Genomic DNA, 22,977 nt, shown 5'->3' on the forward strand with positions numbered 1-22,977 from the left:
GGGAGTGGGAATATACGATTGAGTAAAATTAGGAGACTAATTAATACTATTAAAATCCTAAAATAGTACATAAATAGTAATTAGATATATAGAAGGTAATTATATTAAAAGTTAAGCATGAAGGGTAATATAGTTTACGTAGGAATGGAAAAATTACTTAATAAAATGTGGGCTTGGGGCCCAAATTATTCTACAGCCCAATAACATTCCTTGTTTCATGGCCCAATCAGCCCAGACCTTAAACCCTATATACTCCATTGTTCCCTAATGTTGTAGCTCTTCTCATCCTCCTCCGCTCGCCTCGCCGTCTGAAAGGAAAATGGTAAACCCAAATCCATTGTTACGTTCTTCTCAGTGATTTGCTGCTTGAATATTTCAATATATAATTTTTTTTGTTGGTTGTAGGCTCCAAAGAAGGGCGTAGCAGTAGCAGCAAAGAAGAAGCCAGTTGCGAAAGTGGTTAACCCATTGTTCGAGAAGCGGCCGAAGCAGTTCGGAATCGGTGGTGCATTGCCGCCGAAGAAGGACCTAACCCGGTTCGTGAAATGGCCTCAGGTGGTCAGGATTCAAAGGAAAAGGAGGATCCTTAAGCAGAGGTTGAAGGTTCCCCCTGCTCTCAATCAGTTCTCTAAAACCCTCGACAAAAATCTCGGTGAGTGGAACCACTAATTTCTTCTGGTTTTATAACCCTAATTTGTGATGGTAATTTGTTTTTTCTGTGTTGTGGAAATGGTCTTTTGATTAGCAAAGTGTTTAGCTGAATCATGAAGTAGATTAATATAATGAAGTAAGATGTTTCTGGCGGAAAATAACAATGTTCCCTTGTGGTTGGTTGATGAGTCTGAAAATATATTCTGGTAAACATTTGCTCCGTTGCAATTTGTGCTGGATGTTTGACTAGGCACATAGTTTAAAAAAGATAGTCTTGTGAAACTTGTAATCTAAAATAAGCTATAGATATTTATGTCGCTATAGATCATGTTAAGAAAAAAATAGAAAGTTTAGTTAGATTGTGTTTCTACATATAGAAATGTGTCATTCTTTTTGGATAGACTAAAAAGGAAATACTGTCACATGAATTGGGACTGAGGGAGTATTAAAGATTGATCATAATTTCAACAAGTCGAAAGTGTTTTGCATTGAAAATGTGATGAATTTTTTTGTGTTGTATGTATAACTCAATTCGTAAAATAACAATGCAATTAATAAAGAAATCAGTGAACTTATCCCCATCTTCTTCATGGTTAAGAAATGTCAAATGTCTGGCTATTTCAACTATAGGTTAATTACAGTGGGATGAAGTGACTATCTACTTAAATTATGTTGATTATTGGGTGTATGCTCCTAGCTTCTGAGGCCGTTCCTCAATTTTGTCAGTGTACTGAATTGGGAGATGGTGAAAAACATGAACTTTTGTCAGGCGGATAATGTTGAGAACTTGAAAAGGCCAATTGTTTGCATTTTCCACTGTCTTTTGAATAGACACATGGATCTGTTTTTATCCGTAAAAAATGCTTATTCCGAGTTCCCTCCTGTTATTTGGGATTCAATAACTTTTTTATTCTCCCAAAAAGCAGTATTCTGTTTTCTTTATTTTTGAAGTCACGACATTGGCATAAAGTAGTATCACTATTACTCATTGTTGTACCTGATCAATAATGTATCTGAGTTTTTCTATCTTGAAAAGTACGATACTTTTGGACCAGCTGGATTGTTACTTTATGTTTTTTGGGACATTGAGACCAGATTCTTGACAGTTTAGATGTAGTCGAAGTAGGATACCTCACTGGCATTTTATTCTTTCTTTAGGCAAGTTGATTGATATGTAATGTTCCCGTGGTTCCTAGCTCCTACATTGCAAGCTTCACTACTTATCTTTCCACTTCTTTTGCAGTCTGGTTACTAGTATTTAAGCTTATTATCCTCGATCTTAATTTTAGGAGCCGAATTTGAGCTATCCTTTTTAATAAGGCCCCACTTTTGTTCTATTGTACTTGGTCCAAGCTTTGGTGATAAAAAAAAATACTTGGTGCAAGCAGTTTCATGGCAACTGAGCTGAACTTTTGCTTTTGCTCTTATTTTGAGTATGCAGCTACAAACCTATTCAAGATGCTTCTGAAGTACAGGCCCGAGGACAAGGCTGCAAAGAAGGAGCGCCTTGTCAAAAGAGCTCAAGCCGAGGCAGAAGGCAAAACTCCTGAAACCAAGAAACCTATTATTGTAAAGTATGGTCTTAAGCACATCACCTACCTTATCGAGCAGGTTTGTTTTAGTCTAACAAATCCTTTAATCCTTTTTGGAGTTTAATTTTTCATAAAAATGACTTTTTGCTATTAATGGCCTTGCAGAATAAAGCACAGTTAGTGGTGATTGCACATGATGTTGACCCAATAGAATTGGTCGTCTGGCTCCCAGCATTGTGCAGAAAGATGGAAATTCCATATTGTATTGTGAAGGGAAAAGCACGTTTAGGATCGGTAAGCAACTTCTGGTTTACATTCTATAAAGAAAGAGCGTAATCAAGTCTACTTTCTTTAAAAGATTAGATACTGATCATTCTGTTTGATTTCCAGATTGTGCATAAGAAAACTGCGTCAGCGTTATGCTTGACAACTGTGAAGAATGAAGACAAGATGGAGTTCAGTAGAATTTTGGAGGCAATTAAGGTATTTTAAAGCGTGTTTAGCTGGTGATCTTTACACTTTTATTTTCTTTCGATTTGATCTGATGCTCATTTTACTTTTTCAGGCCAACTTCAACGATAAGTACGAGGAGAACAGAAAGAAATGGGGTGGTGGTGTCATGGGCTCCAAATCACAAGCCAGAACCAAGGCTAAAGAGAGAGTTCTTGCCAAGGAAGCTGCTCAGAGAATGAACTAGAGTTTTCTGGTTCGAAGTTAGATATCTTACTTGCCAGAACCAAGTCTTTTATCTTTGCCTTCTTCCGCAGATTATATCTTTATGCAAGAAACTTTGAAACCATATCATTTTTTGGACTAGATGCCTCATTTGAGTTGGTTATGTATGAGCAGTGAAATGTCAAGTCTTTCATTAACTATGCTTGTTTTCTCTTATGATGCTATTTCCTTTGTTCTCCTTGTTCAGCTCAAGCATCTTCTTCTCTTGTTAGCATTATGAAAAAAAATGTTCCATTTTGATTGGTCAAAATGATATTGTTAATATCTAGGTGGAAAGTAAACATAGCAATTACTCCCCACGTATAATGATGTGAGAATCTAGATAGATTTTTCTTTTGGTTTGCCATGGTTTTCTTGTTGGCAAATTGTGGTCTTTCTTTATACTATATAAACTCTTATAGTGCTGTTTCTGATTCATTTGCTGCGATTTTATTGTCAGGTTTGTTATTACATAATAAATGTATATAAATATGTTTAGATAACTTATAAACTACTTGTTCTCTTTCTCTAGAAACTGTTAAGAAAGAGGTTGAAACAAGATGAAAAAAGCTAGTCGATCCATCCTTTCGAAATGAAATGCCGATAGGAGCTAGAAATTGCATGAAGAACACTGCAACTTCGTATCAATCAAAGTGACAACAAAAAGAATTTCATGGCTCTCATCAGCTCGTGTCGTGAGGTGTTGTGTTAAGTTTTATAATGAAGTAAAATAACATTGCTCGTGTCGTGAGGTGTTGTGTTAAGTTTTATAATGAAGTAAAATAACATTGACGTCAAGTCATCATGCCCCTTATGTCTTGGATGACACGCGTGCTACAATGATCGCGATAATGGATTGCATAACCGAGTTCAGGTCCCTTAAACTCACCACCTCCTTCCGATGGATCAATCAAATAGATTGTTTGTGCACCCTACAATTTAATTTGTTTCATTTTATAGTTTACTTTACTAATTTTTAGTTCTCAATCAAGTTGTAGGATACTATAACTAGCAATTTTTCCAAATAAAACAGGAGCAAGTCTGCAGTAGGAATTATAGGTGCCAAATTGCCTTATTACTTTTAAGGAAGCGACCAAATTTCGTTATCCTGGATTTTCTGCATAGTTTTCACTCTTATGTTGAAGAAAGCAAGGACCAAGAGGTAAATATTATTTTAGTTTTAGGGGTATGACGAAGACAAAAAAAATGTAGACCTGCACCAACATACCATAACTTTAAAAATAAAATTTATTAAGAAATTATGAAAAGCGAAACATAACATAACTGTGGTATGAATATCATTTTCTCCTCACTTAACCCATCAACATCGTTGGATAAGATATCGTCATTGTTTGGGAAAAGCAACAAAAAATGTCTAATTTGTCTATATGCTAGTCGAAATTAAATAGCTTTGTCTTTGGTTTAAACTTTTGTCTAATTTAACCCCATCATTATGCTCTCGTCTTTGCTCTTGACCCCTAACAGAACCTAACCTTTAAAATAATTTTAAACATTAGTCAAAAGTCATGAATAATATATGGACTTTTTTCTCGAGTGAATTTGAGCCTTTTCCAAAAAAAAAAAGGAACAGTAGGATATATTTGCCTAAATAATCTATCATATAGGTAGTACCTATGTACTTACAACATTAGGTAAAACTGATTTTTCATTAATGAGATTGACAGTAGATAGACAATTCGACAGTCTAATTCCTCGATATTTTGCAAAAGATAAAATTCCACTTTTGTTCTTTGAGTTATTTTAATTTTATAATTACCATATATCGATAATCTTTACCATAGAAACATCCTGCCTTAAGTAGCCCAAAATTAGTGTAAAATGTCCAATATCTAATGTTCTCCATCTGCTAATTCGTAAAAATGTCAAATAATAAAAAATAGGTAAATATCAATTTTCAATTTTCTCCCAGCTAAATAATTTTGTTGTTGCATTGTGTATGTATTTATACATTCCAAGAAAATAAGCAAAACCTATTGTAAATCAAGAAAGGTGAAATGCAATACAGATAAATTAGGCATATTTTTAGTAGAAATGTTCAAGTGATCTTTTGAAAGCTCAAACCATTACCTGTTTCATCATTTAATTACTAATATGTTACGTTAAACTTAAATTTATATTGTTACACTTTATATTTGACGATAATATAATTCTAAAATTAGTTAAAATATAACATATTTCCTACCAAGGGCATATCTAGCTTTATACTAATATTTATCTGAATCCAATACTTTTGATGCGTACCATAATATATGTATAAAAATTCATCAGAATTGTAATAAATAGCTGATATAACTTTAAAATTATAATGGGTTCGAAGCTAAAAAAAAATTAAAGATTAAATCCATATACTTTAAATCCTGAATCCGCATATGTTTACTACATGAAAGAACTAAGTGGGCGTTTGGACATAAGAATTGTAAAATTCCAAAACATGGTGAAAATTTTTGTCAAGTGAAAATGGTATTTGAAATTTAGCTAGCGTTTGGCCATAGATTCCCAAATTTATTTTGAAAAATCTGATTTGGGTGAAGTTTGGTTTGAAGATGAAAATGTGTTTGGACATTAGTTTTCAAAACATATTTCACTTTTTTTTTTTGAAAAAACATGAAATATGACTTATACCACAAGTTCTAAAAACTATCACAAATACCCAACAGTACCTTCATTATCATTCTCACAAACCATAGTCCTAAACATGAATAAGTTTGGTACAATTCTTTTTTTAATGAACTACATAATACACTATCAGATGACCGAAAAAACGAAGCAACATTATTACAAAATAATAAATGGTGGGCTATTTTATAAAATACAAAAGTTTGGGGCAATTTTAAAAAAAATTAATAGTAATATTTTGGGCCAGAGCTGGTTTTGAGATTTGGGTTTTGGGAATATGACAAAATATGGATAAAATCTATGGCCAAACATGTATTTGCCAAAAAAATCCCAAATATATTTTGGCAAAATCTATGGCCAAATGGGTTCTTAGAGTTGTGTTTGGACATTAACATAATTTTGGATTGTTTTTAAAGTTTTGTGAGTGAAAATTTTGAAAAATAGCTTTTTTGAATTTTTCAAATTTGCGAAAATTTCTAAAATGCATCTTCTTAGTGAAAATTGAAAAATTTATGAACAAACCCTGATTTCGAAAAAAAAACTTTTTGTAAAAAATGAAAAAATTTCTTATGTCCAAACGGCTCTAAATATACACATTTGAAAGTTGAAGATAAAATATATTGAATCATATATCACAAATATTAAAATCAGAATTTATCAATAAATTAAAGTGTACGGAGTATGTGATAATTAAAGTCGTGAGGGGCATAACGTAAAATAGCTTAACAATACATAGTTTTCCTCTAAATTGGAATTTTCTATCGAACTCTTAGCTTGGACGGCAAAATCAGTAGTGACTCAAAAGGGAAGTCTATTTTGTTCGTCGATCATCAATCACTGAAAATGAGAATGAAAATGAAAATGAAACAACACTTAGCATAATAAATTCATAGTTCTTGCTGTTTTTGATCTGACAATACAATCTCATGGGTTTTTTCTATTCAACTTTACTTTTTACTCTGCTCCTTCATATTTGTGATGCAGCAGCGTCCTTAACAATCCAAGATTCCTATGTTTCTGCAATTGGTGACCCTGGTATGAGAAACCCAAATGCCAGATTTGCATTGGAAGCTTGGAATTTCTGCAATGAAGTTGGAAATGAAGCTCCCCTTATGGGTAGCCCCAGACTTGCTGACTGTGCTGATCTTCACTGTTCTCCTTCTCTCACAGGTTTACACTAGCTACTTATTTACTGTTATATCATTTTGTTGACCTGATAACTACAAATGTCATACTATCTAAAGTTTATAAGTTTTTAAATAGAGGGGTCGGGGGAAGGGCAACACCCTAGGCATGTGACTTAAATAGTCTACCCTAATGCAAGCATTAGTGACTGCTTTCAGGCTCGAACCCGTGACATATAGGTCACACGGGGACAACTTTACCGTTGCTCCAAGGTTACGATGTAGTTAATATAATTCTATAATTTTTTAAATAACTGTAGTGTGCACGGTGAAATCTGGGAGGCCGATTTCTCCTCGACAAAATGCCTCGAAGGGTGATCCCGGAAGCCCGGGATCTCGAGCCAGTCACTTCCCTCAAGATCGGCCGGTACCCTGCCAAGGATAATATCGACCGCAGCCCCGTCAAACGCATAAATCTTCCGAGGAAGGCACCCGGGCTCGATCAGGTCTATTCAAGCGGCTCGATATCAGCCCGCGCGTTCATCGTAAAGCTAGCGGGTTGTCCCATCCCATTTCTTTTATCACGCAACGTATCTTGTACTAAGTTTGGGCTTCCTCCTTTCTATAAAAGGGGAGTCGCTAACATCCTGTAAAGGCAGAGCTCCAACCATTCTACTCAAGTACAATAATATCTTCTCTCTCTTTCTCCTCTGTAACTCGCTTGCCCTCACTGGCTCGAGGCCATTTAGCTTTTATTGCCTTCTTTCTTGTTCTTTGTTTATCGCTTGGTATTGGCTATATAGAGCTTTTCTTGATCATAACTTAATTGTTATCCCATTCCCGATTGCCCCCGATAGCTCGAGCTCGACTTAGACATTGACCCCGAGGTCCCCATCGACCAGTCCTACATCCGGGCAACATGCCCCTCGGTTTGATTACTGCCTCGTTTTAAGCTTGCATCTCATCGTTAAACTTCACATTCTCAACATCAACTGCTCTAACAACTAGCTCGAGAATAGATCACGTATTTTTAGAATCCCATTTACAAATTTAATTGTTGTTACCATTTTCACAGTAAACATTTTGGCGCCCACCGTGGGGCTAAAAATAATAGTGATTATTTTCTTGCTGGTTTCAGTGCACAAACGCACATTATCTCTCACACTTTTTCTTGTCCAAGACCCTTTGATTTCAGGTCGAAATGTTTGGCTCGGTAAACAGAGTCGAGAACGACAACCTCGAAAACCACGGGAAAAATGGCGTGGCTGTCCCGGCCAGTGTTATTAAAAGCGCTCGCTTTAAGCGCTGAATCGACGCGAGGCGCTGGGCTATCGCTTTTCTGCCCCAAAAGCGACTCACATTTAAAAAGCACACGCTTTAACCGCTTAAGTGAGAAGCGCCTCGATTGAAAAAGCGCAAAAAAGTGTGCTTAAGCGATGTGAAGGCATCTACTAGGGTTTTTTTAAAATTTTTTGTCAAATAAACTATCTGTTAACAAATAAACATACGCTCTTCTGCTGCTCCAACTACCGCTTCTTCTCCAGTTCTCTGTAAGTTTCTTCTTCTCTCTTCTTCTTCTGTTCGGCTCCTTTTTTCTCTGTTTCTTCTGTTCTTCTTCTCTTCTTCTTCTTCTTCTTCTTCTCGACTCCTTTTTTCTCTTTTTCTTTCTATTTTTTTCACTTTCTATTGCTCTGTTCTACACATCTAATTTATGTCTGTTCTTCTGCCCTATTTTTCTCTTCTTCTTTCAATTTTTTTCACTTTTTTAAGTGCTGATTTTGTGTCCTAAAACGATGCTCTATTTTCTGGTTTATTGCTTTGTTTTTGTGCCCTAAAACTATGCTCTGTTTTCTGGTTTCTCTATTTTTGTGCCCTAAACTATGCTCTGTTTTCTGTTTTTGTGATTTTGTTTTGCATTTGCTTAATATGTTATGACTTTTAAGGATTATTCACTATCTAGTTTTAGTATCTATTATTTGCTTCTTGATTCAAGAATTGAAACATTTGCTTAATATGTTATTTTTAATGAGTTCTTAGCCATTTATCTATGCTTATTTTTTTTTATTTATTTATGTGTTAAATTGCACTTCACATGAAAAAAGCGCGCGCTTCGCTTCTCGCTTTGGTGAAGCGAGGCCTCGTCACTTTTTTGCGCTTAACGCTTTCCAAAACACTGGTCCCGGCTGCTGGAGCACCACCACAGAATCCCGATTCTAGCGGACGCGGATTCACAGGACACACAACAAGTCGACGAAACTTCTCACACCGACAGGAGCATACGGCACAACGACCAACAAGAAGCTCAAAAAACCCCGGCCCGAAAAGAACAGGAAGTTAGTCTTCATGTTATTTTTGAAATGTTGCAGGCACAACAACTGGCCATTGCCCAGTTGCGAAGCCATCCGAAGACTCTCAGCACAGCGGCACCAGAGACAGCTTCCCCCGCTGAGCAAGTACCCGAAAGGTCAAGCAATAACGGGTTAGTGGCTGACCCTGCCATAGTGAAGATGCTCGAGGACCTCACCAAAAGGATCGAATCAGGTGAGAAAATGATTGCAGCCGACGATAAAAAGGTCGAGACCTACAACTCTAGGGTAGATCAGATCCCGGGAGTACCCCCGATCCTGAAAGGTTTGGATTCGAAGAAGTTCATACAGAGGCCGTTCCCCGAGGAAGCGGCCCCAAAGCCCATTCCTAAAAAGTTCAGAATGCCGGAACTCCCTAAGTACAACGGTACCACCGACCCCAACAAACACGTTAATGCCTATACATGCGCAGTAAAAGGCAACGATATAAAGAATGACGAGATCGAGTCCGTATTGCTGAAAAAATTCGGAGAAACGCTTTCGGAGGGGGCCATGATGTGGTATCACAACTTGGCTCCCAACTCCATAGATTCATTCGCCATGTTAGCAGACTCCTTCGTAAAAGCACATGCTGGAGCCATCAAGGTAGCAACGAGGAAGTCTGATGTTTTCAAAATCAAGCAAAGAGAGAACGAGACGCTGCGGGAATTCATGTCCTGCTTCCAGATGGAACAGATGGAGCTACCGCCAGTCTCCGACAACTGGGCAGTTCAGGCCTTCACCCAAGGCCTGAACGAACGAAGCTCGGTGGCTTCAAAACAGCTGAAGCAGAACCTGATCGAATATCCGGCCGTGACCTGGTCGAACGTCCACAACCGATACCAGTCAAAGATCAGGGCCGAGGATGACCAACTGGGAGCCCCTTCGGGCTCAGTGTACCCAAACAGACTCCTGGTAAAAGAATCGAAACCAAACAAAGAAAGGTACCAGCCATACCTCGAAGACAAAAGGAACGCCCCAAGGCGCAACCTACCTGGCAATGATCGGAGGATAGATCGAGGACAGGACCCTCGAGGGCTTGTCAACAGAACCAGGTTTGATCGAAACATCGCACCAACAAACGCGCCCCATTTATCGGAATACAACTTCAGCGTCGATGTATCAGACATCGTGTTCGCTATCAGCAAAATCAGAGACGCCAAGTGGCCCAAACCGATACAATCAGACACTTTGCAGAGAAATTACAACTTAGTGTGCGATTTCCACAGCACGCACGGTCACATGACCGAGGATTACCACCAACTACGAGAAGAAGTGGCTCGACTGCTCAACAAAGGACACCTTCGGGAATTCCTCAGCGATCGGGCCAAAAATCAGTTCCGGAGGTAACCAAGAAAATCGAGGTAAACAAGCCGCAACACGTCATCCATATGATCATGGGGGGCGCCGATGCCCCGCAGGAACCCGTAATGAGAAGAAAAAAATATCCATCACCAGAGAAAAACGGACTCGGGGATATATCCCCGAAGACGCCCTCACGTTCAGCGAAGAGGACACCGAGGCCCTGTCTCAACCCCATAACGACGCCCTGGTAATCTCCTTTCTTGTGAATTCTTTTCAGATAAAACGTGTACTCGTGGATCCAGGTAGCTCGACCAATATTATCAGGTCGAGGGTGATAGAACAGCTCGGATTGCTCGAACAAATTGTGCCCGCCACTCGAGTCCTCAATGGATTCAACATGGCGAGCGAAACGACGAAAGGAGAAATCGTCCTTCCGGTTACCGTGGCCGGCACAACCCAAGACACCAAATTCCATGTCATCGAGGGAGATATGAGGTATAACTCCTTATTTGGGCGGTCATGGATACACTGTACGAGAGCAGTACCATCCGCCCTCCACCAGGTGATAAAATTCCCGACAAAGGACGAGATCAAAACCGTTTACGGGGAACAACATGCGGCAAGGGAAATGTTCGCTATACACGACGTGGTACCAACGCTCATGCCTCCGCCCCCAAATAAAACAACGGGCAAATCGGGTCTCGCCCCCGGTCGAGCTTGACAAAACAAAGTAGAGATCCATGCCGCATCTCCGCCCCCGGGCAGTTATAATGGACCGATCCCAAGGCATCACCAGCATATCTCATTTCAAGGTACGGTTATTCCCTTTTTTCTTTTACTTCGAATTTGGAATTAACCTTCGTGCAGGCACCCAATCGGAGCTGCCAGAACGCTAGTGCTATCGCAAGACCTCAAGGCTCCAAAGGCACACCCGTTGCACTCTTTTCCTTCGCCGAGTTTTTATCCCAGAAGAAGGGTTTTTACCGGCAATGTTTTTAACAAGGCAACGTATGCGAGCCGCCTAAGAGGGAACTCTGCAAAAATATTCAAGACTTTCCCTGCGGCTGACTTTTGAATAAGCGAGGGGCATTCCCCCCAGAAAGCTGCCCGCTCGTAGGAGTTTTGAAAAACGCCAAATGGGGTTCTTATAGGAAAACAATGTATCGGACCGAACGACCGATATCATCAGGCCCCGTCGGCAAAAGCATGTACTATTGTATCGAGCAATCAAAAAATACCTTTTTGTCAAAAAAGGGAGAGGGAACTCCTTCTTAGAGTAGGGTAACAAATTCTTTCACCAGAAACGTCCCGAAAACTCGGGAACGGACGCCAGCAGTTCAAACGCTCCGACGGCCTCCGGATCGAAGCTCTGAAATCACAAAAAAACTTCAGGCAAGGCAAATCTCCGAGCGATCGACTTCGACCCGATATAGGTCGACTCAACACAACAATATATATTACGACAATGGATCGAAAAATATCTTTCAGCATCTCATTCTCCAAACGAGGATATCGCAGTGTATTCCCGGCAGGAACCCCTTCACCGGATGCATCCCGAAACGCTCGGAGACTTAACGTCAACAATTTGGCACCCGCATGACCCCAGGGTCGGAACTCCGGGCTCACAAAGCCCTAACAAGGTAACTCCGAGCTCACAAATGACGGCCTTCGAGCCCAAGCAAACTCAATAACTCGGAGACTATCGCTAATCGCCATGCACTAGGAAACCCGAAACTGTAAGACCCCGAGCGAGCAGACTCGGTGTAACCAGATCTATTCTACAAAGCAACACAAACTGTAAGATCTCAATAGGCATGTCAAACTGTAAGACCTCAATAGGCATGACAAACTGTAAGACCTCAACAGGCATGACAAACTGTAAGACCCCAACATGCATGAAATTCAAAATCCCGAAGTTTAGGCTATACGTCGCATTTGTAAGAGTCCCGAAAAGGCATACCCTCGGTGTAGACGCCTAAACTATCACTCGGGATAAAAAATGGCTTCGTCAAAACACATATGACTACGGTCAAAACGGCTGATACAACCAAATTAACGCGACTCGGGATGCCCGACCGTCGCTAAATAAAATCGCAGGCCACTACTTCGAATATACTTCGGAAAGAACCGGTTAAAACAGGCTTCCCTCAACAGGCAAAAACGAGCTTCGACCATGTCAGCTCCAAATCACAAAGCTTCGACCTACTCAGCCTACGAGCTATGAACCTTCCGAGGTGCTCAAAACATCGCCGATAACGACTTGAAATCGAGGTTCTTCCAGAACCGACGACGGGTCAGGCAACACTATTTCAAAAGACCTTAACGAGCGGAAAACAAAACCTACAAAAAGCCCACGTGCAAAACAGCGTAAGAGCCATTGTCGCCAGCCAAACGAGCCTCCGGGCCGCACCCTAAAAGGTCTTTACAACCAAACAGCGTAAGAGTCATTGTCGCCAACTTGAAAATTGACAACTTGAGGATTAAAATGAGCTCGAATCGTAACCCGATTCGGAGACCGGATCCAAAATAGTTAACTATGCAAACATCCAGGCCACATATTAAAAGCTCTCAACGGCCAAAACAGTGTAAGAGGCACTATCGTCGGTCTGAAAATCGAAAGTACTTAAGGGTCAATTAAAGCTCGAGTCGCAACTCGACTCGGAGACTGGACCCGAAATAAGTAAACTGCAATATGCCTAAGGGCACGGCATAAATGCCACTGTCGCCAGCCGAGTGAGCCTCCGAGCCACGCGCCTGTAAGGTCACTTCGACCCGAAACACAAAAGGCCATTGTCGGCCATGCAGGCAGGAAAGAACTTAAGGGTCAATTAAAGCTCGAATCGCAACGCGACTCGGAGACTGGACCCAAAATAGCTGAAACAACGAAATACCCAAGGGCAAGAAACGAGAACAATCACTGTCTGCCCGAACGGGCACAAAAGATTGAAGGTCGGGCAAGCTCGAGTCAAGGCCTGACTCGGAGACTGAGCCTAAAACAGCTGGGCAAAACATAGAGGCCCCAACGCCTGCTTGCGTCAAGGGTCGCACTTAAAAGCCTCCGGGCCTGCCTGATCAGCTCCAGACCTACGAGGATCCCGCCAAAACACGGAAGCCAGCCCGCCTGGTCAAAAGCAATACGGGAAGAGATACAAAGAAGGTAAAACTTTAAAATTTCCCTCATTTTATATATGCATAAAAGGTGCGCTCTCCGTCTACAAGCATGCTCTATAAACAACAAATACAAAATGGCTCTACCCCAAAGGGTTACGGCCTACCAGCCCCAGCCTCGCTCTCTGAGGCATCGACAATAAGCAACCGAGCATCACGCTCGACCACCTTCGCTCAAGCAAATCCTTTTAGAAGGATGGAACCCTTGGCGCGGGTCTCTTCAAGCGCCTGTCCCAAAGATCTATGACGAACGTATCCCTCGAAGGCCCACTCCAACCCGGCTCGATTATCGGCGACGAGTCGCCACTCCTTCATCATCCTCGGTCCAGCTTAGTACTATACCAGTACGAACACCGGTTATTCTCAATCCGGACTTTTGAGGAATCAAGCTACAACTTCACAATCATGTCCACTCAGATCGAAGCTCAAGCCTGCATTTGATACTTTAGGCATTCCTAGCTCGATCGGCTCCGCCTCTAAGGTACTCCTAAGCCTTCGCTTTTTTTTTTTTGCAGCTAAAAAATAAGCAAAGCCTAAACTCAAAGGTCGAAAAGGCGAAACGCCTACCACAAGAAGGCTCCTGCCTCATCAAAAGACTTCTGTAATGCGAGCTCTGATATGTCCCGAACCGCCAGTACACCGACTCGACCCCTCCTTCCCCTCGCCAAGAAGCCTAAGAGGCCTATCCTCATCCAGGGCCCCCCGAAGTATAGCCCCTTGACGGAGCAACTCAAAGCCTGGGTCTGTCGGAGTCTTACGGAGGGAAAATTCGATAAGAAAGGAAAGACCTGAGATACGGAGGAATCATGCTGTAACTTACCACGAAGTGAAATCGGCAAACCTACTCGGCGACCGAGCACCCTCCTGGTGGCCCAACCCTTGTTGGCCCAAAGGAACCGCTGCTCCGGAACCAAGGACTCCAGGAACGCCAGGCTCGAATGATGCACTCTCCTCAGAAGCATAGGCCCGTCTCGCCCCGATAAAAGCTCCTTCATGATTATGAAGCGCACATCTCATTTATCGCCGTACGCGGCCTCTGCCGTTCCCCGAATAAACAACCGCTAAGGGCATGACCCACCGGCACCATGAAAACAACAAACCCCGAGGACCCCCGGGAAGCGGAAGCAGCCTCACGATTACATGCGAGAAGGGCGGGAATGATCCAACACCAACCAAAAGCACCAACCATCGGCACCGCCTCCGGTTTTGAGGTAATGCTCAACCCCGAAGACCTCCGTCATAGCAAGACAGTGCTCCAGCAGGCCAACAATGCCTTCACCAACACAAGAGTGGCGTACAGCTTCAAAAGACCTCCGCCAAAGAAGGCTAGTTTATGAAGAAATGGGCGTCTCTAACAAATACCCGTGTGAAACAGGTTCCGAATAATGACCAGGGTGGCCCGAAGCACGGCCAGGCCTCCATTCAGAGATCGCCTCCAGGAAGTCACCGGCGTCCCGAGACCGCGAGTCCTCAGGCAAGTCTCTTCTCGAAGGCTATTATGAGGCCCAAAGATATTATCCACGCTTTCACGCAGAGAAAGGGTCCCGACGGCCCGAGGTTATTGGCCTAATTCGTGTCCAGTTCGAGAAATCACGAAGGACCCCACGCGAAGCCGTTTCATCAACCAAAGGCCGGGAAGAATACTCGCGCCCAAGGCCAGTACCACAGGTGACAAAACAAGATCATGCATTCGAAGCTGCCAAAAATATAAAGAGATACAGCAAGTGTCGAAGGAAGGAATCAAGAAAATATTTTTGTATTTATACAAGTGTTCGCTTACAACGACCCTCGGGGGGTCCTTACATATGATTACATTACATATGATTACAAAAAGCCCACAGGGGATCCTTACGTAAAAATAAAGAAGTACAAATGATATGCATACAGCAAGAGCCTAGGGACTTAGCCTATTCATGCTGCGTCTCCGTCATCATCCTATCAGGCATGTGACCTCAAATACAATATCTTCCAAGTCCGATCCCCTCGGGGACTTCATCCTAATCCTCCCAGAATGGCATCTTCAAAAGGGAGGGTATGGAAAAGGAAGGCGGGGGAGAAGAGCAAAATGACGAAGTAGAAGCCGGAAGAACGCAAGAAGTGGTTGGGTGAAAAATTTGGCTAGTACGAACTCCGGTAGTACTGCCATTTTGAAGCCACTTCTTGAGACGTTGCCTCGGCCCGGAAGGCAATAGCCGGCAGAGACTGCCGATGCACCCTCCGGGAATCTAAAAGGGGTGTAACACGCCGAGCCGAGGGAGGAGGATGAGCAGCGATGTATAATCCGAGCCCCCTCTTGAGCAGCAGTGCATAATCCAAAGTATCCCCGGGGTCAGGAGGAAATCGGTCCTCTGCCTCATCATCCCGGGCCAACGGTGACTGCAACAACAACAACAACACCACAGCGGCACAACTTCACCCAACCAAAAGAGGATCGAGAGTTGGCCAAGGTGCACATGGCGTAATATTTTGAGACTACGGGCCTCAAACATGACGAGATGGCAAGCAGGAAAGGAAGAAAAAATGGGTATCAAAGTAAGTTTGAATAAAAAGCCAACCATGAAAAGCCCCATTTATAGGGAGGGCAAAGTAACCGACGACACCATTGCCGCCCTCGAAAAGCGTAACAGCAGGTGCAATTAATGTGTTCATAGAAGCTGAACCGATAGCAACGAAGATCGAAGAGTCGCGACATTTCGGGTGATCCTGGAGAAGCGGAAAGGCGAAGCGCCTCGACACCTGTAAAAAGAGGGCTGTGCCGTTAGCGCGACGTCGTTATGGGAGATCGAGAAGTGGGGTGTCAAAATCATTTCTTATCACTTCCCTCTAAGAAACGCGGAGACTATCTGTGCACGGTGAAATCTGGGAGGCCGATTTCTCCTCGACAAAATGCCTCGAAGGGTGATCCCGGAAGCCCGGGATCTCGAGCCAGTCACTTCCCTCAAGATCGGCCAGTACCCTGCCAAGGATAATGTCGACCAAAGCCCCGACAAATGCAGAAATCTTTAGAGGAATGCACCCGGGGTTAATCAGGTCTATTCAAGCGGCTCGATATCAGCCCGCGCGTGCATCGTAAAGCTAGCGGGTTGTCCCATCCCATTTCTTTTATCACGCAACGTATCATGTACTAAGTTTGGGCTTCCTCCTTTCTATAAAAGGGGAGTCGCTAACACCCTATAAAGGCAGAGCTCCAACCATTCTACTCAAGTGCAATAATATCTTCTCTCTCTTTCTCCTTTCTAACTTGCTTGCCCTCACTGGCTCGAGGCCATTTAGCTTTTATTGCCTTCTTAGTTGTTCTTTGTTTATCGCTTGGTATTAGCTATATAGAGCTTTTCTTGATCATAACTTAATTGTTATCACATTCCCGATTGCCCCCGATAGCTCGAGCTCGACTTAGACATTGACCCCGAGGTCCCCATCGACCAGTCCTACATCCGGGCAACAGGCCCCTAGGTTTGATTACTGCCTCGTTTTAAGCTTGCATCTCATCATTAAACTTCACATTCTCAGCATCAACTGCTCTAACAACTAGCTCGAGAATAGATCACGTATTTTTAGAATCCCATTTACAAATTTAATTGTTGTTACCATTTTCACGATAAACATGTAGTGTCTTAGTCAACTTACCACCTCAACTATTCATCAAGTACTTGCTACATCCTATATTGAGTAATTGTGTCCACTGTGAGTCTTTCTTAGGATTTTAACTCTAGTCTCCCGTCGCGTTTATCCACTCATTGACCGAATGACCGTTAAGTCTGGGTGCTTAAATATTGTAGTAGAGAATCTGGGTTAGACTCTCATGCCCACCCATCAACAAAGATTTCTTCATGTGCTTGGTCCAGTAAAAAGAATCAAAGTGTCGCTTCCTTGGCAATTTAAGTTTTTAGACGGGAGAGTTCACAAAATTTAATAATTTACTGATATCTCCGAGGTAAATATGAGAAATCAGAAACTCGGAAACATAGAAGAAAGCATGTATAGAGTTATCTGGTGCATGCTGCTAGTGGGAGGTAGGAGGTACCCAATACTCTGTGGAATTGGTCAACGTGCGCGCAAGCTAGCCCAGACACCTCCACTATACAAAAAAAGGGGGGGAGGGGGGAGGGGGGAGCATGTATCTATAGGTATGGAGTTGCATTTGGGAAAATAGTATAACTTGATATTTGATATTATTAGTAGTTATTTTTTTGTAGCTCCTAAGCACCCTTGAAAAAAAATGAGTTGATTGAAGCATCTTGATGTTGATTCATATGATAGTAGAAAAGTCCTAATCAATGTTTAGAAGATCTTGCTGTGTTGTCTTTGAAGTGGTGGAGAAACGTAATATATCATGCATAAGGCGTGTGAGTCTATAATTTATTGATTACCTGGTAAACCATGGGAATATGTTTGAAAGCAAAATCTTGAATTTGTAGTGTACTCTAAACGAAATGCATTCAGCATTTTTCATGAACTTGTATGAGGTTGATGTTGTATTACGTCATGAAGTTGGTCTTAATTTACTAGATTGGTAGCATGGCTGATACAGAAGTTGATATCTAAGTTGGTTTAATGGTAATTTCTGATGTTGTCAGACATATATCTGAATATAGTTGATGGAGTTGAGGGTTTTTGTAGTTAATACTTAGACACATAGTATTTCTTTAATATCAAGACTACCATTTGTATGGAAGAAAAACTGACTTTACTAAATCTTGACTGTTACTTGAATAGTTCGTTTGTTTACAAGGTTACACATTGCCTGCTGATAGCTATGACTATGCGTTTCTTCATCATTGTGTTTCAAGTACTGTGGAATTTCCAAACTTGTCAAAGGTACTACTTAGTTGGCTTATAGATAGGTGAATTTGTTGATCAGTCTAGCAGAAACTCGATCTGCTCTAGAGCCAGATGAAAAAGGACCAAGGAAATATCAACCTTTGGACCAGTAATTTGTAGCAAGACGGACCATTTATTCCTGGGAATCTCCGACTAAAATGTTCCCCTTCTTTGTTTTCGCACTGTTTATTCTGCATGAGCCATGAGGTCGAATCCAGTGCCAGAAATTATTGAGGAAAAGAACTAGCCAATATTTGATTTTTTCTCTTGTTGTGGCATCTTATAGTAAAACAAAGTCTGATGTTATTTTATCCAAACTTGAATGAGCATTGTACTGCAGCTTTAAGTTGTCATTCATCAGCGCTCAAGAAGCTTTCATAGTTGTCCATTCACTGTCCCAAGCTATTACTAGTTGTCATAGCTTCACTGTTGCCATCACTGTGGTTGAAAATAGGGATGACAATGGGGCGGGGCGAGGCGGGGCGGGGTGGGTTTGAACCTATGCGGTTGCGGGGCGGTTTTGGGCCTGTGCGGTTGCGGGGCGGGTTGACTTTTACAAAAAAAAATTGCGGTTGCGGGTTCAAATCCTGACACAAAATTAAGAAAGAGATGAATCTATTCTACACAAACCTATGGTTGTATTAATGTAAAATATCTCAATTACAATGTCTTCTTCTGTCTTCACTGCTGGTGATTAAATTACAGCTTTGCAAGTGATTGAATTCTGTCTTCACAAAATTCTTTGTAATTCATTTACATTAATTATTTTCTGTTTTTTTTTTTTTTTTGTGTTAAACTCCTAATAGCTCAAAAGCATATTTTTCAACAAGACACAACTGAAGCAACCAAAATGTCTTAGTCTTAAATGTTACCCAGATTTGAAATCCCAAAAGAAACATTCCATTTGAAAAATACCAAAGAAAAAGGAAAATAAATTAGTTTAATGAAAGTAAATATAATTAACTAAATTAAAAAGCTTGAGCAGAGAATTCAAAGTAAAAAAAAAATAAAAAAATAAAAAACGGAGCGGGGCGGGTGGATGTTGGTGCAGTTGTGGGGCGGGTGGATGCAAGTGAACATGCTATGCGGGGCGGGGCGGGTTGAAATTTTGTGGGTTAAAACCCCGCACCCGCCCCATTGCCACGTGAGTCTTGAAAAGAACTGAACCTGATTTAGTTTTCCTTATAAACTAACCATCATTGCTACTATGTTCGAGCTTAACAGTCTAATTTTTTTTTGAAGCATATATCCTTCTCTGTTCTTCCCTTTCTTTTCCTAAGGTAGTTCTTTTGTTATATACAATCTGATTCTCAAGGTGAAGAAAAAGCAGAAAGATTTGGAATGAATATTGTTTGATGAACTCATTTACATGAATCATTGACTTAATTGCCTTGTGTAAATGCTAGTATAGACCAACTTTATGATCCGCCCACTCTTACTGGGTTTGGTTTTTATGGTGAGGTGACCAAGATATTCCGGGCGGTCCACTTCTTCGGAAACGAAGCACTTGTAAAGTACACCATAAAGTGACAGAAGTAGACAATAGATTAGGAGTTGGAGATAGATTTCCAGATGGGAATTATAAAGCTTACACGGATCCTGATCTTTATGCTGCGGAAAAGGAGCGGTATCTTGGTTCACTTTGTGAAGGGCATGATTCCACTGAGCCATGGTATCATTGGATGATAATGCTCAAAAATGGAAATTTTGACAAGAACACGACTCTTTGTCCCGAAAATGGTCGGAAAGTTTCTAAGATAGTGACTGGTAGAAATTTTCCATGTTTTGGAGAGGGCTGCATGAATCAGCCACTTGTCTACCATAACTACTCAAGGATAGTCTACGGGAAGCATGCATCTTTGATTGGAGGTTTCTATGGAACATATGACCTTGACGCCAATTTAACTGCCGGTCTAGATGGAAAATCTTTTTTCTCTGTTTCATGGCAAAAGAATTTAAGCACAGGTAGTTGGATTGTCTCAAACAAATTGACGACATCATTCAAGTATCCATGGCTTATGTTGTATCTAAGAGCAGATGCAGCAGAAGGGTTTAATGGAGGATATCACTATAGTGGCCGTGGAATAATGAGAAAGGTTTGTGAGTACAGCTTTGTTCCCTATGGAAGTTCTTATTCTATAAATGTAGGATTTTAGTGATATGAAACTTGCGCACCAAGTGTATATAGTGAATTTGATCATCATCACGGGATGACTCTTAAAGACTGGGTATCAGTGTCGTGATGTGATTTTTTCTCACTTTCAGAAAGGATAAAGAGCTGTAAGTTCATATCTAAGCAAATTCTTTTTTTCTTTTTCCCTTGCAGCTTCCAGAGTCACCCAACTTCAAGGTAAAGTTGACACTTGAAGTTAGACAAGGAGGAGGCTCCAATAGCCAGTTTTATCTTCTCGACATTGGAAGCTGTTGGAAAAATAATGGAGATCCATGTGATGGAGATGTTTTAACAGATGTGACGAGATACAGTGAGATGATTATCAATCCAGCAACCTCGAGTTGGTGTCGTCCTGATAACCTTGTGTCCTGTCCACCCTACCACGTTAGCCCTAATGGGGAGATAATATACAGAAATGATACTTCTCGGTTCCCTTACTCTGCTTATCATCTCTATTGTGCTCCTGGAAATGCAAATTATTTAGAGAAACCATATGATATATGTGACCCGTACAGCAATCCACAAGCTCAAGAATTGGTGCAAATACTGCCACATCCTGAGTGGGCTGTGCACGGTTATCCTTCAAAAAAAGGAGAGGGCTGGATTGGGGATGCTAGGAGTTGGGAGCTTGATGTAGGAGCTTTATCTAATCGGTTATACTTTTACCAGGTAATCTTAATTCTTGCATAATCTGGTTTGTGGATTTTGCGGAAAGGGGTGTTCTTTTCCTTTTCTTTTCTTTGTGGTGTTGTTGCTGAGTCCAATGCTTTCACTTAGGTGCTCTGGAATCAATTGCTTGTGTTGCTCATTTTCCTATTATTTTGGGGCTCCAACAATTTCCTTCTTTGATTTTCTTTGTGGGAAACTAGGAATCTAAGATGCAAGCATAAAAGGTTTTCCATGATCAACACGGTTCTACTGTACCTTAATTTTTCAGAAACCTGTTAGCTTATTACTTCCTTTTTAGTATCTCAGTCTATGTAGTGTGAAAACTACAGGGGCGTGTGACAGATGTATTGCTTGATAACAAGAAAGTATGTTGATTCAGATTTAAAATTTATTTAAGATTTAGTATTTTTTTAATTTAGTACTTGTGAGCTAATTAGTCAACCCTGCCTCTAGTTTCGTGTTTGCTTACCTTTATGGGCAAGTCAGTTTTGCTTAAAATGGTCCGTGGAGTATATCTGTATACGTATAGATTAATGGCAGATATATCACTGGTGCAGTTTGTAGATAATCAATTTTAGATATACAGACAGGCGACTGATACCTTCTAATCTTACGTACACAGGATCCAGGAACCAAACCGGCAAAGCGTGTGTGGTCTTCACTTAATGTTGGTACAGAAATATATGTTAGCAGCCAAGGGGCTACTGCTGAATGGACTGTAAGTGATTTTGATGTATTGATTCCTGAGGGTGGTAAAGGCGGTGTTAGGGCAGTTCTGTAACTCCTGTTGTATGTTCCTTGTTCACTGAGATTAGTTTCACTTCTAACAATTCGTTTCTTTGCTTGTTTGTATATAGACACACATACATGTATTTCTTTTTTTGGCTTTCTTTATGTCCTATTACAGTAGCAGAAGTGTTAGCGCGAATAAGTATACCATTGTTGATTCCTTACAGCCTCTGGTGACTCATTAATATACGTTAGAGATTTTTAATACTTGTCTCATATATGACATGCAGAACAACCAGTGCTTTAATATATGTCGCTTTCTTTTCTTGTTTATATACTTGCAAGTTGCAACCATGGACTTTGAGAAGCATCAGCACGACAGCACTGCCTTTCTGAAAGACTTAAACAGGGGAAGATGCCGTGAATGTCATTATTCTCATACTCTGGTGTTGTTCTCATGTACTGAAGTAGTGAAGTTAGGTGCAACACAGCTGAGTTGCTTTGCCAATTTAGATGGTGCTTCAGTACATGCACCAAGGTGCTAATGCATGTAGCTCATTATAAAACTGTTCTGACCAAAAAATAGTTAAAACTGGAAAAGGAATGACGCATGTTCTTTAGAATAGTGGCTACACTAGGAATATAGAAGGTTAACTTAAGAACACCAGTAACCAAACCTGAATCGGAAATTTAAATTGATTATTCAACTATTTATACAATATTTACTTCATATATTTCACTTAACTGTAGTTTTGTCAGTTCATTTTTCCATATAATTGTTTTTGTGTTTATAGTTATTCCTCCTTGCATTACATGTAGTTATATTAATTCTTTTTTCATTTGCACCTTTCTTCATTTAAGTCCACTTGCGAGCTTGTGCTTAAAAAAGCGCACTTGGTGTTTTCCTAACAGTGATTTTTTCAAGTTTCAAGTCTACATTTTGATGGTCTAACAGGCACTATGTAATTTTGTTTCCTTGTTACTGTTTTCGTCTTCAATTTTCTTTTATTTTGTCAGTCAAGTATGACTCCTCTATTGAGAATTGGGATACCCAGATTTCTATGTTGTGGAACCATAACACATACTGGAAGACCAAGTTAGATACTGCA

General features: G+C 41.0%; 2 protein-coding genes across 3 annotated transcripts; both read left to right on the top strand.

The window, feature by feature from the left end:
* Positions 1–201: 201 nt before the first annotated feature.
* On the top strand, positions 202–3,055 carry LOC107760319 (large ribosomal subunit protein eL8z). Its single transcript, XM_016578357.2, has 6 exons — positions 202–322; positions 406–652; positions 2,093–2,262; positions 2,349–2,477; positions 2,574–2,666; positions 2,749–3,055. The coding sequence occupies exons 1-6, from the start codon at positions 320–322 to the stop codon at positions 2,878–2,880; spliced, it is 774 nt and encodes a 257-aa protein (XP_016433843.1). The 5' UTR covers positions 202–319; the 3' UTR covers positions 2,881–3,055.
* A 3,202-nt stretch (positions 3,056–6,257) lies between these two features.
* Positions 6,258–22,133, top strand: LOC107760330 (uncharacterized). Of its 2 annotated transcripts, none has more exons than XM_016578373.2 (4): positions 6,258–6,704; positions 19,768–20,393; positions 20,624–21,139; positions 21,762–22,133. In XM_016578373.2, exons 1-4 carry the CDS (start codon positions 6,461–6,463, stop codon positions 21,918–21,920), a joined length of 1,545 nt encoding a protein of 514 aa, XP_016433859.1. In that variant the 5' UTR covers positions 6,258–6,460; the 3' UTR covers positions 21,921–22,133. The 2 variants fall into 2 exon arrangements, with proteins under 2 accessions (XP_016433859.1, XP_016433852.1); XM_016578366.2 differs by having other exon boundaries at positions 6,295–6,704; positions 19,759–20,393.
* The last annotated feature ends 844 nt before the right edge of the window (positions 22,134–22,977 follow it).

Source organism: Nicotiana tabacum, chromosome 6 (genome assembly GCF_000715075.1).
Source record: "Nicotiana tabacum cultivar K326 chromosome 6, ASM71507v2, whole genome shotgun sequence".
Taxonomy (NCBI): domain Eukaryota; kingdom Viridiplantae; phylum Streptophyta; class Magnoliopsida; order Solanales; family Solanaceae; genus Nicotiana; species Nicotiana tabacum.

What these genes read in the sequence shown, in the direction of transcription:
- LOC107760319 (XM_016578357.2), top strand. An exon ending in GAAAAGCACGTTTAGGATCG is followed by an intron (nt 2,478 to 2,573) that starts GTAAGCAACTTC and finishes TTTGATTTCCAG; the next exon opens with ATTGTGCATAAGAAAACTGC. An exon ending in GAATTTTGGAGGCAATTAAG is followed by an intron (nt 2,667 to 2,748) that starts GTATTTTAAAGC and finishes TTACTTTTTCAG; the next exon opens with GCCAACTTCAACGATAAGTA.
- LOC107760330 (XM_016578366.2), top strand. Translation starts at nt 6,461, where the DNA reads ATGGGTTTTTTCTATTCAACTTTACTTTTTACTCTGCTCCTTCATATT. An exon ending in CTGTTCTCCTTCTCTCACAG is followed by an intron (nt 6,705 to 19,758) that starts GTTTACACTAGC and finishes TTTTATGGTGAG; the next exon opens with GTGACCAAGATATTCCGGGC. An exon ending in GCCGTGGAATAATGAGAAAG is followed by an intron (nt 20,394 to 20,623) that starts GTTTGTGAGTAC and finishes TTTCCCTTGCAG; the next exon opens with CTTCCAGAGTCACCCAACTT.